This window comes from Carcharodon carcharias, chromosome 7, assembly GCF_017639515.1.
Source record: "Carcharodon carcharias isolate sCarCar2 chromosome 7, sCarCar2.pri, whole genome shotgun sequence".
Classification (NCBI taxonomy): Eukaryota; Metazoa; Chordata; class Chondrichthyes; order Lamniformes; family Lamnidae; genus Carcharodon; species Carcharodon carcharias.
Window position 1 is genome coordinate 106,601,811 of NC_054473.1, and position 13,657 is coordinate 106,615,467.

A 13,657-nucleotide genomic window follows, 5' to 3' on the forward strand; every position below is an offset into this window, starting at 1 on the left:
CTGCAGTCCTGCCACATCCAGTTGTGTATGGTGGTGGACAATTAAACAACTCACTGGAGGAGGAAGCTGTACAAATATCCCCATCCTCAAAGATGGAGGAGCCCAGCACATCAGTGCAAAAGTTAAGGTTGAAGAATTTGCTACAATCTTCAACTAGAAGTGCCGAGTAGATGATCCATCTCGGACTCCTCTAGAGGTCCCCAGCATCACAGGTACCAGTCTTCAGCCAATTCAATTCACTCCACGTGATATCAAGAAATGGCTGAAGGCACTGGATACTGCAAAGGCTATGGGTCCTGACAATATCCCAGCAAAAGTACTGAATGCGTGTGCTCTAGAACTTGCCATGCCCCTCACCAAGCTGTTCCAGTACAGCTACAACACTGGCATCTACCCAGCTATGTGGGAAATTGCCCAAGTATGTCCTGTCCTCAAAAAGCAGGACAAGTCCATCCTGGCCAATTACCACCCCATCAGACGACTCTCAATCATCAGTAATGTAAGGGATCATCAACAATCTATCAAGCAGCACTTTCTTGGCAATAACCTGCTCACTGATGCCAGTTTGGATTTCGCCAGGGCCATTCAGTTCCTGACTTCATTACAGCCTTGGTTCAGGCATGTACAAAAGAGCTGAACTCCAGAGGTGAGCTGAGAGTAACTGCCCCTGACATCAAAGCAGTATTTGACAGAGTGTGGCATCAAGGAGCCCTAGCAAAACTAGTCAATGAGAATCGGGGGAAAACTCTCCACTGGCTGGAGTCATACCTAGCACAAAGGAAGATGGTTGTGGTTGTTGGAGGTCAATCATCTCAGCTCCAGGGCATAATTGCAGGAGTTCCTTAGGGTAGTGTCCTCGGCTTGTCTCCAGCTGCTTCTTCAATGATCTGCCTTCCATCATAAGGTCAGAAGCGGGGATGTTCGCTGATGATTGCAGAATGTTCAGCACCATTCACGACTCCTCGGATACTGAAGCAGTCCATGTCCAAATTCAGCAAGACCTGGACAATATCCAGGCTTGGACTGACAAGTGGCAAGTAACATTCACGCCACACAAGTGTCAGGCATGACCATCTCCAACAAGAGAGAATCCAACCATCACCCCTTGATGTTCAATGGCATTACCATCACTGAATCCCCCTCTATCAACATCCTGGGGTGACCATTGACCAGAAGCTGAACTGGACTAGCCCCATAAATACTGTGGCTATAACAGCAGGACAGAGGCTAAGAATCCTGCAGCAAGTTACTCACCTCCTGTCTCCCCAAAGCCTGTCCATCATCTACAAGGCACAAGTCAGGAGGGTGATGGAATACTCCCCACTTGCCTGGATGAGTGCAGCTCCCACAGCACTCAAGAAGCTTGACACCATCCAGGACAAAGCAGCACAATTGATTGGCACCATATCCACAAACATTCACTCCCTCCACCACCGACACACAGTAGCAGCAGTGTGTACTATTTACAAGATGCACTGCAGGAAGTCAGCAAGTTTCCTTTGACAGCACCTTCCAAACTCACGACCACTGCTATCTAGAAAGACAAGGGCAGCACTGCCACCTGAAATTTCCCCTCCAAGTCACTCGCTATCCTGTCTCGGAAATAAATGCTGGCCTAGCCAGCGACATCCACATCTCATGAACAAGTGAAAAAATGATGAAACAGAAGTCGTAGTCCATAGAGCCTCTCGAGCCTACTTTGCCAACTAATGAAATCATGGCTGATCTGATCTTGTCTTCAATTCCATTTTTCCACCTGTTAATCCTTGTCTCCCCTATAGTTTACCTCAGCATTAAATATATATAATGATTCAGCATAGGGTAGAGAATTCCAATGATTCACAACCCTCTGAGAAAATAAACTCCTGCTCATCTCCATTTTGAACATACGTCATAAATTAATTGTTCCCTACATCCAAGTCTAGGTCATTTATAAAATTTACAAGAGCGAATCAGAAACTGACCCTTGGGAAACACCACTGCTAGCCACCTCCCAATCTCCATCCACCCAGCACCACCCTTTGCTTCCTGTCACTGAGACAATTTCACATCCATGTAGCTAGTTTTTCCTTTGATTCCATGGGCTTCCATTTTCTTAATAAGCCTTATGTTTGACAATTTTTCGAATGCCTTCTGAAAGTCCATATATATGTATAACATCTACTACATTATCTTAATCAACCTTGTCTGTTTCCTCAAAGACTTCAATCAAGTTATTCAGACACAATTTGCCTTTAACAACTCCATGCTGAGTCTCCTTGACTAACTCATACCTTTCCAAACAATAGCAAAGTTCTGATGAAAGGTCATTGAGCTGAAACATTAACTCCATTTCTATCTTTACAGATGTTGCCAGACATGCTGAGTATTTCCTGCATTTTCTGTTTTCTTCCTAAGTGAAAGTTTATTTTGTTCCTGATAATGGTTTCTACACCACCAATGTTAGGCTGACTGCCATGTAGTTTCCTTGTTAAATAGCAGTGTAACTTTAACAGTGCTCCAGTCCTCTGCTGCCACTCCTGTGTCCAATAGTGATTAAAAGATTCTGACCAATACCTGGGCTCTTTCTACAATACTTTTTTTCAGCAACCTAGAATATGTTCCATCTGGACCAAATGATTTATCAACTTTCAGCAATTAGGACAATTAAAGCCTCCTAAGATTACTTTATTTTTGTTACACGCCTTTTAAATTTGCCAACAAATTTGCCCATCTATCTCCTTCTCACTGTTTGGAGCTCCATAAAAAAGAACTGAATGGTGCTGTGACACAGTGGGTAGCATCCCTGCTTCTGAGCCAGAAGCTCTGGGTTCAAGTCCCATCCTAGGACTGGATGAACAAGAAGGTACATTCACAACATGGCTAAGCAGGTTTCAACTTGTAAATCCTTCCAATATATGCTGCAGGTGGTAAGAGTGGGGGGAGATTCCTGGTCAGCCGAAAGAAATTGGAGCCTCTACCGTTAGTAGTCATGGTTCCAGACTACAACATGCATGTGAAAGTGTATGCTGCCACAGCAACTCAGGCTCCTTGGAGGGCTGGATGGCTCAGTTGGATGGACAGTGAATGTGGATTGGCGACAAATGCATGAGGTTCGATTCCCTGTTCCAGCCAGGGTAGATTCAGGACCTGCCTTCTTGAGTGACCTAAGTAACATTCACCACACACAAGTGCCAGGGAATGGCCATCTCAAAATAAAGTGAATCTAAGCTTCTCCCTTGACCATTACCATCACCGAAGCCCCCACTATCAACATCCTGTGGGTTACCATCAACCAAAAACTGAACTGGACCAGCCATATAAATACTGTGTCTACAAGAGCAGGTCAGAAGCTGGGAATTTTGTGGCGAGTAATTCATCTTCTGACTCCTGAAAGCCTGTCCACTACCCACAAGTCAGGAGTGTGATGGAGTACTCTCCACTTGCCTGGATAAGTGCACCTCCAATAGCATTCAAGAAGGCTGACAGCATCTAGGACAAAGCAGCCCACTTGATTGCTGCTGAGTTTTTCCAGGTAATTCTGTTTTTGTTTTGGATTTCCAGCATCCGCAGTTTTTTTGTTTTTATCCAGGACAAAGCAGCCCACTTGATTGCACCGCATCCACCATGTGAAACATTCACTCCTTCCACCACCAACGCACAGTGCTAACAGTGTGTACTATCTACAAGATGCACTGCAGCAACTCATCAAGGCTCCTTCATCAGCACCTTCCAAACCCGTGACTTCTACCAACAAGATGGACAAGGGCAGCAGATGTATGGGAATGCCACTCACCATCCTGGTTTGGAAATATATCACTGTTCCTTCACTGTCGCTAGGTCAAAGTCCTGGAGCTCCCTCCTTAACGGCACTGTGGGTATATCTACACCACAGGGACTGCTGCGGTTCAAGAAGGCAGCTCACTATCACCTTCTCAAGGGCAATAAGGGATGGGAAATAAATTCTGGCCTATCCAGCAATGCCAACATCCCGTGAAAGAATAACAAAAAAAGTGGTGTCAAGCAAAAATCAGTGTTGGGCCTCAACTATTCGTTGTATTCATTAACAACTTATATGATGGGATAGAAAGTCACATAGGCAAATTTGTCAATGACATAAAGGTAGTTAGTACTGTAAGTAATATAAAAGGAAGTATACAATTACAAAGAGATATTGATAGATTAAGTGAATGGGGGAAACTGTGACAATTGGATTTCAATGTAGGCAAATGTGAGGCCATCCACTTTGAACCCAAAAAAGTTAGAATAGTTCTGAATGGCACAAAGCTAGAAACACTGGAAGTCCAAAGGGACTTCGGAGTCCAGGTGCATTGATTTTTAAAATATCATGAATAGGTACGGAAAAAAATCAAAAAGGCTAACAGAACGCCAGCCTACATGTCTCAAAGTAGAAGGCATACTCTGGTTATACAAAACTCTGGTTTGACCACAAACAGAATACTGTAAGAGTTCTGGCCACCAAACCTTAGGAAGGACATCTTAGCCTGGTTGGGGCGCATCTTACTAGAATGATACTTAGACCCCAAGGGTTAAGCTACAATGAGAGATTAAACAAACTGGGGTTGTATTCCCAGAAGGTTGAGGTTGATTTGATCAAAGTTTTCAAGATAAGGGGAACGGGTAGAATAAATAGGAACCAACTTCCACTAACTGGGGAGTCTAGGTCTAGGGGACATAGTCTAACAATTAGAGCCAGGCCTTTCAGGAGTGAAATAAAGAAACATTTCTACACACAAAGAGGCAGAAGTCTCTTCTGCAAATGGCAATTGACTCTAAATTAAATGTTAATTTTAAAACTGAATTGATGGACTTTTGTTAGCCAAAGGTATTAAGGGGATGGGCTAAAAGTGAGTATATGGATTTAGGTCAAAAATCAGCCAGGATCTCACTGAAACACGAAACAGGTTCAAGAGTTAAAATGGCCTACATGGCAACCAGGATTAAATAGTCGTTTCGTAGTACAGAACTTGATTATTGCTGAAAAAAGAGACATGTCTGAGCTCTTTGTCTTGCACTCATAAGGATACCTCACAAGAATACCAATATAAGGGGAAAAACAACAACTTACAGTGTGTATGAAGAGAGTGCTGATTGGTTAGCAAGTGGTGTTGCCATGGAGAATGCACCAGTGATAATGACTGACAGTTAAGTGCTAAGCATTGTCTGATTGGTCAAGGCATTGCCCTGAGGAACGAGTCAGCGAATAGCTGACGCTTATTTTGTTTAGCTGAAACAGGCATAATATGCTTACATGTTCAGTCTGCAAAGAACAGGGCCCTGTGTATTATACTTGTAACCAAGATTATTAAGAACCTATTCCTGGTTTAGCTTAAGCCATGTCCCTGTTAATGCAACTGCATCATAATTCCATGTGGCATAATTCCATGTGCCTGCAGCAGCTCACCAACCTTATTCATTACAGTACTGAGCTTGATGTACATACAATTTAATATCTCCTTTATCTCATTTGCTATTTTCCACAATCGCGTGCCTGCAATTTTTGGGATATTTCTTAGTTTACTGATGTCTCTGATCTCATTTCAGCTGCTTTCTGGTTTCTCTCCTCGGTTAAATTTGTTTGAACTCTCCCCTTCCAATCAGACTTCTGTCCATTTATTTACTGAATGCTCAATCGCTAAACCTTTCACTTCTTTTTACTTTTTTTCTGACCATATTTTTTATTTAAGCATTTTTCAAAAGATGAATTCTGATTAGAATATCAGGCTTGAAGTTCTGACTCCAACACTGCAAAGTGCCAGCGAAGGGTTGAGGGAGAGAGAGAGAGGGGCGCGTGTGCATCAGGTGGTGGTTTTAGCACAATCATTACAAAAAAGACTTTTTCTGCTATTTTAAAGTCCATTACCTCTGTCATAAATTTATTGATCTGTGCCAGATATTCTCTCAGCTTCTTCACCACTCTAAGGTCATCAGCTGTAAGGCAGAGCTTGCATCCTCTATGATGAGCAGAATACGTATAACTGCACAATAGCTAATTAAACACTAGTGTGATCCTAGGATCATGACTATGACACCCTTCATTGTAAGTGCAGCATACTATGACTCCACATTGTATCAAGCACTGTATACAATGGTCCACTTACATCTATGATTGCAAGCTCCAACTGAAATTAAATTAGGATTCTGACCAACCTCCACAAATGTTGCTATCAATGTGGTTGAGCAGGTGGTGATGAAAGAGTTAATATAAAGGACATGAAGCAGCGCGTATCAGTACGCCAATTTGCAAGATTTGCTTCACAGCATTCACAACCTGGTTATTCCCATGTGTCCTGAGATCAGCACTTCACTGTTAAAGACTGTTTTACTTAAAGATTAACTGAAGCTAATTTGGTTAAATCACACTGTGCAGTCAGAGAATTTGTTTCTATCACTTTATCGATTGTGGACTTCAAAGCGATTCATAGGATGCCCTAGCTTCCAAAAAACCTTGTTGGAATAAGTTAAGCATTTAATAACTTAGTCATGTACAATCCAGTTTGTTCAACATTTCCATTATTGGATAATTTATTCAATTGCTTTGTGTGAATGTTTCTTTAGTCTTTGGGAGCTCAGTTGGTCCACTGACCCCTCAGCAAAGCTCAACACAGAAACACACTTTTAGGCTGTGGTTTTCTCATTGCAAGTAATTGCAGACAGTGATGAAACCTCAGAGATGGAACACAAGACAGAATGAAGGTCAATGCTGTAATCGAGCTTAACTTCGTGCTTTCTTCTCATTTCTGTCAAGGAAACATGGCAGCATTGAAGCAGGTGTTTGCACAGTGATAATATCAGGCTAGAAATCACAAAGTGGATTTGTTTTATAAATAATGTCATGCTCAGAACTACACGATTTCTGTACATTTTCAATCAGTAATTTAACCCTCTTTGAAGTAATTGGAGCCTGCTTCTCACTGGGAACATTCACACTGCTTTTGCTGTGAGTCTGTTCCAACTCTGTGTAGCTTGGAAATTCTAATCTCCAGTCTCCCTTCTGTTTGTCAGTTATGTTCTCAGCCAGGATACTTCGGATGGCGGAGTTTCCCTTCCCGCCATCCGAGGAGTCAACAGCAAACACATCCCTGCCCATATTGGCTGCCCTGCAGCCAGTTAACGCTCCAATGAGCGATAATTAGCTGGAGGTGCGACTTCTGTCCCTCAGTCGGGAGGAAGTCCTACATCAGGGAACTGCCAGCCAATCTGATAGGCCAGCAGCTCTCTAGCCCCTGCAGTGCCAGAAGCTGTAGTGGAGAGGACTGGGGCTCCCCAGAGCCTAAGTCCCAGGAGCCCAGAACCAGATAAGCTTTGGGGGGGTCTCAGGGTTGAAAGGGCAGGTGAGGCCTGGGGGGTGGACAGAAGGCAGTGGGGGTATTGGCAGAGAGGCCATTGGGGGAGGGAGCCCACGACCTTCTCACGGAGTGCCCGATGTTAGAAGGAGGCTGTTGATGGAGGCATTTCCCCCCGCCAACCTTTCCACCCAAGGCCTGCGTAGGGTTAATTTTTGGATTTCTCCCTGCCCCTGAACTCCTCCTGCCAGCCTGAAAATTGAGGCTGGGTGGGAAACGGCCCTTAAATGGTCAATAATTAGCCACTTAAGGCCTTCAACTGGGACAAGGGTGGGCAGGCCAACCTAGGCCTCACTCCAGCCAGCATAAACTTGCATGTCCTTCAGTTCTTCTTTTACAGCCTAAGTTAAATAGGCTGTTTAAGTCCTCAGTATATACTTTTATCACAGTTTTAAAGACCCAGATCCTTTCCTATTATAATTTTATTTTTTCTGATGAAGATAAGTTCAGCAGGGACTAGATAGGGCAATGAGATAGAACCTAGCTTGATTCCCAACCCTGAGAAGAGGGAGCTCTCCTGCACCGCTTGGTACACCACAGTTGGTCTGGAAATGCTTGATACCGACATTAACTAGCAAAAATAGGAAACTGTCCCATTTTTATTGCAAACAACCTATGTCTTCATCATCATGAAATTAGTTTAATTCTGTAAGTTGCCCTGTGTATCTCTCAAAACAGCCTTCACATCTCAAGATATCTCCCCATAACCTTTGGCAGAAGTATTTGTCGAAATCTTTGCGAATAATCCATCAGTCTGAGTTGGAGTACCAAGTTTTGACTTGTTTACAAAGTTAATGAGACAAATATTAGAGAATAGCATCTACAAGTCATTACTGAATGCTCATCTAGCATGCTCAAATCCTTCTGCAAAAGCAAAACATTCCGGATGCCAGAAATCTAAGGTAAAAACAGAAAAATCTGGAAATATTCGGCAGGGCAGGCAGCACTTTTTTTTCTTTATTTTTTTCATGGGATATGGGTGTTGCTGGCAAGGCCAGCATTTGTTACCCTTGAACTGAGTGGCTAGCTAGGCCATTTCAGGGGGCAGTTTAGAGTCAACCACATTGCTGTGGGTCTGGAGTCACATGTAGGCCAGACCAGGTAAGGATGGCAGATTTCCTTGCCTAAATGACATTAGTGAACCAGATGGGTTTTTACAACAATTGAGGATAGCTTTATATTCCAGATTTATTAATTGAATCTAAATCCACCAGCTGTTGTGGTGGGTTTTGAACACATGTTCCCACAGCATTAGGCTGGGCTTCTAGATTATCAGTCCAGCGATGTTACCACTACACCACCATTTTCTCCTCTCCACTTGTGAAGAGAGAAACAAAGTTAACATTTCAGGTTGTGATCTTTCATCAAATTTTTTAAAAGAGTTGTTGAAGCGTTACAATCCCTAACATCTGAAAGGAAGGCAAAGGCAGAATTTTACAGTCGTCCATCTATGGGTTTGCAGGTGGAGAAGCCTGTAAAATTCTGTACGTGTCCTTCCTGCCTCCTACCTGCTCACCCCTGACCAAATTGATTTTAAAGAGGAGAAGGGCAAGGCCTTGGGAAGCCCACTCGCCCTCACCCGAGTTAATGGCCACTTAAGGGCTGCTTTCCATCTGGATATAATTTTTACGTACAGGTTAGTCTGTTTGTGCCTCACAGGCCCCCGATCGGGGGCCAATTCCTGAGGTCTGCCTCTCTCAGGTGTGCTTTCTCTTGTCCTTTGCAACCTGGCCCCCCAACTTCCTCATGCTCCTTCCCTTGGGGACGTGATGAGGGAGCCCTGGACTGTACATCACACTGGGCTCCCAGCACTTTGTTCTGTGGGACTTGGTGTAATTTCAATAGAGGCCATCAATCCCGATGGTGCTGCTGGCGACTGGAGTGCTGCCAGCCAATCAGATCAGCCAGGACTTCCTACAGAGAGCATTGAATGATTACAGGACAGGCATCAAGAGTGGGTGTGCGTTTCCTGCCACCTTTCTCGATGATGGGGCAGGAAACGCCGCGGTCCCAAAACTCCTGCCCAAAATAATTTTTTCGCAATCTGGTGGCAAAGGGTGAAATGGAACTGTAGACCAGGATAGCTTTGAGATAGAGTTAGTCAGTGCTGCTTAAAAGAGAGGGCAAAACAGCGCATCAGGTGGCACATGGCTTTGAGTGTGGATCTAAGGATGCGGCGAGAGCCGTGGTTCGACGAACGCGCAATGTCTTGGAGATTTCTGATATAAGTTCTGACAAAAGGCCATTGACCTGAAACGGTAACTCTGTTTTTCTATCCACAAGAGCTTCCTGACCTGCTGAATATTTCTAGCATGTATTTTGTTCTTAATACATCCAAATCATTTTTCTTCTCTATTGTCGCCAACATGTATACATTTCCTTTGTCAGTGTGTTTCAGTTTCACCTTCTCCAAGTTGAAATCCTTAGCCAAATCACTTAATCAGTCCAGGTTAATTTGAGTACTAATGGCAATAAATATTATTGTTCTTGAATAGTGTGACTAATCACAGACACTTGTGATTCTCCAGTAGCCACTGCATTCTTTCCCCACCCTGATCCACCACAAAGACAGTGCTAATGTTCTTACTTTTTGGCTTGGAGGGTGAACTTTGTTTCTCTTTTACCAATGTTCCGAACCAGGAGCGTTTTCTGAGTGTTGTATTTGACAGGACACACAGAGAAATTGATAAAATCTGGGAAGTCCAGGATAGCACGTGCACCGATAGCTTTTACAGGCACCAGAAACTTCTCCCTCTCTGTGACACAGATCAATTCATGGATATAGTCCTGAAGAAATAAAACAGCAGTTAAGGAATTGATTATTTAATTCTTCTCCACAAGAGTAGCTAATTCCACTAAGATAGCAAATTGAAAAACTATACATAGCTAAAAGTTGGAGGTATAAAGGGAAACTGTAAATATACAAAAAATAAATGAAGGGGGACAATGGGATTATGGGCAACAATAATTTTTAGACTAATGTCAGAAGTCATCAACGAAAAAGGGCAGGATTTTACGGCTTCACTGCGGCGTGTCTCCTGCCGGCAGATGGGGCGAGATATTTAACTCTCTATTCAGTTCGGAGGGAGCATAATATCCTGCTGAGCAGGAAGGGCCGTAAAATCCTGGCCCAGGATATCACTGCAGAAGAATTTGTTACAAAATGTTTTGTCAAAGTTGCCTTGACTATCAGCTTGATATCTCATTAAAAACAGAATTGTTTTGAGAAGTGCAAAAAGGATGCAACATTCATCAAGAGAAAAACTACTGTTATCACCCCAATCTTCTGATCATTTCAGACCCCAACTTCCTCCTATTCACTTTAGCCTATTCCTACTCCAAATGCAAATTATGACTTGTGTAAAGGCATCAGTCATGTGAACCGAGCTCATAGCAAATATTCGGTCAGTGAAATTTAAAACAGGTTGCTGATGCAGAGAGTGAATTTTGCACGACTTGCATTGGCCAATTTCATTCCCAAAATCATTGTGCAAGCAAGTTTTAAAATAGGTTGGTGTTAGTCATGGACTTCACCTTCATTATGACCACAGTTTACAATAGTGAGAAAGCAAAGTCAGAGCCTCACCATCAGGCATCTGCTCTTAAAATGTGCCTGTAATGCAGTAATTTCAGGATTACTTGCAGTCCCTTGAGCTAATGAACGTAGAAATAGGAGAATTGAGTGATTGAACATGTGGCTGGAGAACTGGTGTAGGAGGGAAAGCATCAAATTTCTGAGGCATTGGGACCAATTCTGGGGCAGGTGGAATTTGTACAAGATGGATGGGCTGCATCTTAGCAGGACCAGGACTAATATCCTTGTAGTGAGGTTCTCAAGTGCTGCTGGGGAGGGTTTAAATGGGATTGGCAGGGGGATGGGAACCTGAGACAGAGCACAGATTCGAGGGAAGCAAAACTGATAAAAGGAAGCAGGAAAGTAGAAAGCAAAAATAGAAGTTAGAAAAAGCATAGGTGAGCACCAAATAGGATCAGAATAGAGAATAAAGTTAAAAAAAGAAATAAAGGTAGTCTAGTTGAATGCACATAACATTTGGAAAAAGGTTGATGATTTGAATACACAAATTGATGTAAATGAGCATGATTTAATTGTACTTACGGAGATGTGGCTACAAGGTGACCAAGATTGGGAACTTAATATCCAAGGATATTCGGCTTTTAGGAGGGATAGGCAAAAAGGGAAAGGAGGCGGGGTAGCACTATTAATAAGGGACAAGATCAATACATTGGCAAGATAGGATCAAAGGGTCAAGATGTAGAATCACTTTGGGAGGAGCTAAGAAACTGCAAGGGGCAGGAAACACTGGTGGGAATTGTTTATAGGCCACAAAACTGTAGTGGTAATGTTGGGTATGGTATAAATCAGGAAATCAGAAATACATGTAACATGGGTAATACAGCTATAATGGGCAACTTCAATTTGCACATAGTCTGGGTTAACCAAATCAGCGCTAATGCTTTGGAGGATGAACTCCTGGAGTGTGTACGAGGTGGGTTTCTGAAGCAGTACATTGAGCAGCCAATTAGGGATCAGGCTATTTTGGATTTAGTGTTGAGTAATGAGAAAGGGCTAATTGATATCCTTGCTGTAAAGGAGCCTTTTGGGAACAGTGGCCATAATATAATAGAATTTTACATTACGTTTGAATGCGATAGAGTTCATTCTGAAACTAGGGTCTTAAATCTAAAGAAATTATGAAGGTATGAGGAGCAAGCTGGCTGTGGTGGATTGGGAAAATATGCTAAAACATTTGGTGGTGGACAAGTAATGGTTAGTATTTAAAGAACTACTACAAGGTCTGCAACAGATATACATTCCTCTAAGATACAAATACCCAAAGGGTAAGGTAAATCAACCGTGGTTAACAAAAGCAGCTAAAGATTGCATTAGAAAAAAGGAAGTGGCTTATAAGGTTGCCAGAAAAAATGGTAAGCCTGAGGATTGGGATTAATTTAGAACCCAGCAAAGGGGGACCAAGAAACTGATTAAGAAAGGGAAAAGGGAACATGAATGCAAACTAGCAAGGAACATAAAGGCAGACTGTAGAAGTTTCTTTAGGTGTGTGAAAAGGAAAAGATTGGCTGGGACACATGTGGACCCATTACAGGTGGGGACAGGAGAATTTATAATGGAGAACAGGGAAATGGCAGAGAATTTAAACAATTACTTTGTGTCTATCACCACAGAAGAAGACACAGAAAATCTTCCAGGAATACTAGGGAACCAAGGGACTTGTGAAACTGAGGAACTAAGAAAATTTAGTATTAGTAAAGAGGTTGTACTTGAAAGGTTCACCAGGTTGAAAGTTGATAAATCCCCTGAACCAGATGATCTTCATCCGGAGTGTCGAAGGAGGTGCCTAGAGAGAAACTGGATCCATTGGTGGTTATCTTTCAAAATTCTATAGATTCTAGAAAGATCCCTGCAGATTGGAAAGTAGAAAATGTAACCCCACTATTTAAGAAGGAGGAAAAGGGAAAATGAAGAACTACAGACCTGTTAGTTTCGATGTCAGTATTAGGGAAGATGTTAGAATCTAATATAAAAAAGTGTGAAAAGAATGGTAAAATTGAAAAGTCAGTCATGTTTGACAAACTTGGAGTTTTTTGAGGATGTTACTTATAGCATAGATAAAGGAGAACCAGTGGATGTGGTGTACTTGGAATTTCAGAACGCTTCTGATAAGGTCCCACATGGGAGGTTAGGAAATAAAGTTAGAGTATATGCGACTAGGGGAAACATACTGGTATGGATGGAGAATTGGTTAACAGCCAGAAAGCAGAGAGTAGGAATAAACAGATCATTCTCAGGATGGCAGGCTGTTACTAGTGAGGTACCGCAAGGATCAGTGCTAGGGCTGTTCTCAATCTATATAAATGATTTGGATGTGGGGACCAATTGTAACATTTCCAAATTTGCTGATGACCCCAAACTGGGTGGGAATGCAAGTTGTGAGGAGGATGCGAAGAGGCTTCAAGAGGACTTAAGACTGGCTAAATGAATGGGCTAGAATGTAGCAGACGGAATATAATGTGTGAAGTTATTCACTTTGGTAGAAAAAACAGAAAGACTGAATATTTCTTAAATAGTGAGAGGTTGGGAAGTGTTGGTGTCCACAGGGACCTCAGTGTCTTTGTTCATGAATCACTAAAAGCTAGCATGCAGGTGCAGCAAGCAAATGATATGTTGGCCTTCTTCCTGAGGGGATTTGAGTACAATAATAAGGATGTCTTGCTGCAGTTATATAGAGCCTTGGTGAGACCTCACCTGGAGTACTGTGCAGTTTTGGTTC

General features: G+C 42.6%; 1 protein-coding gene across 1 annotated transcript in view; it reads right to left on the bottom strand.

The window, feature by feature from the left end:
• Positions 1 to 13,657, bottom strand: part of LOC121280028 (hydrocephalus-inducing protein-like) — a 478,228-nt gene that overhangs the window by 361,493 nt on the left and 103,078 nt on the right. The window contains exon 7 of the mRNA XM_041191656.1: positions 9,934 to 10,133. Within this exon, the coding sequence (XP_041047590.1) occupies positions 9,934 to 10,133 (200 nt within the window). The remainder of the gene's footprint in view (positions 1 to 9,933; positions 10,134 to 13,657) is intronic.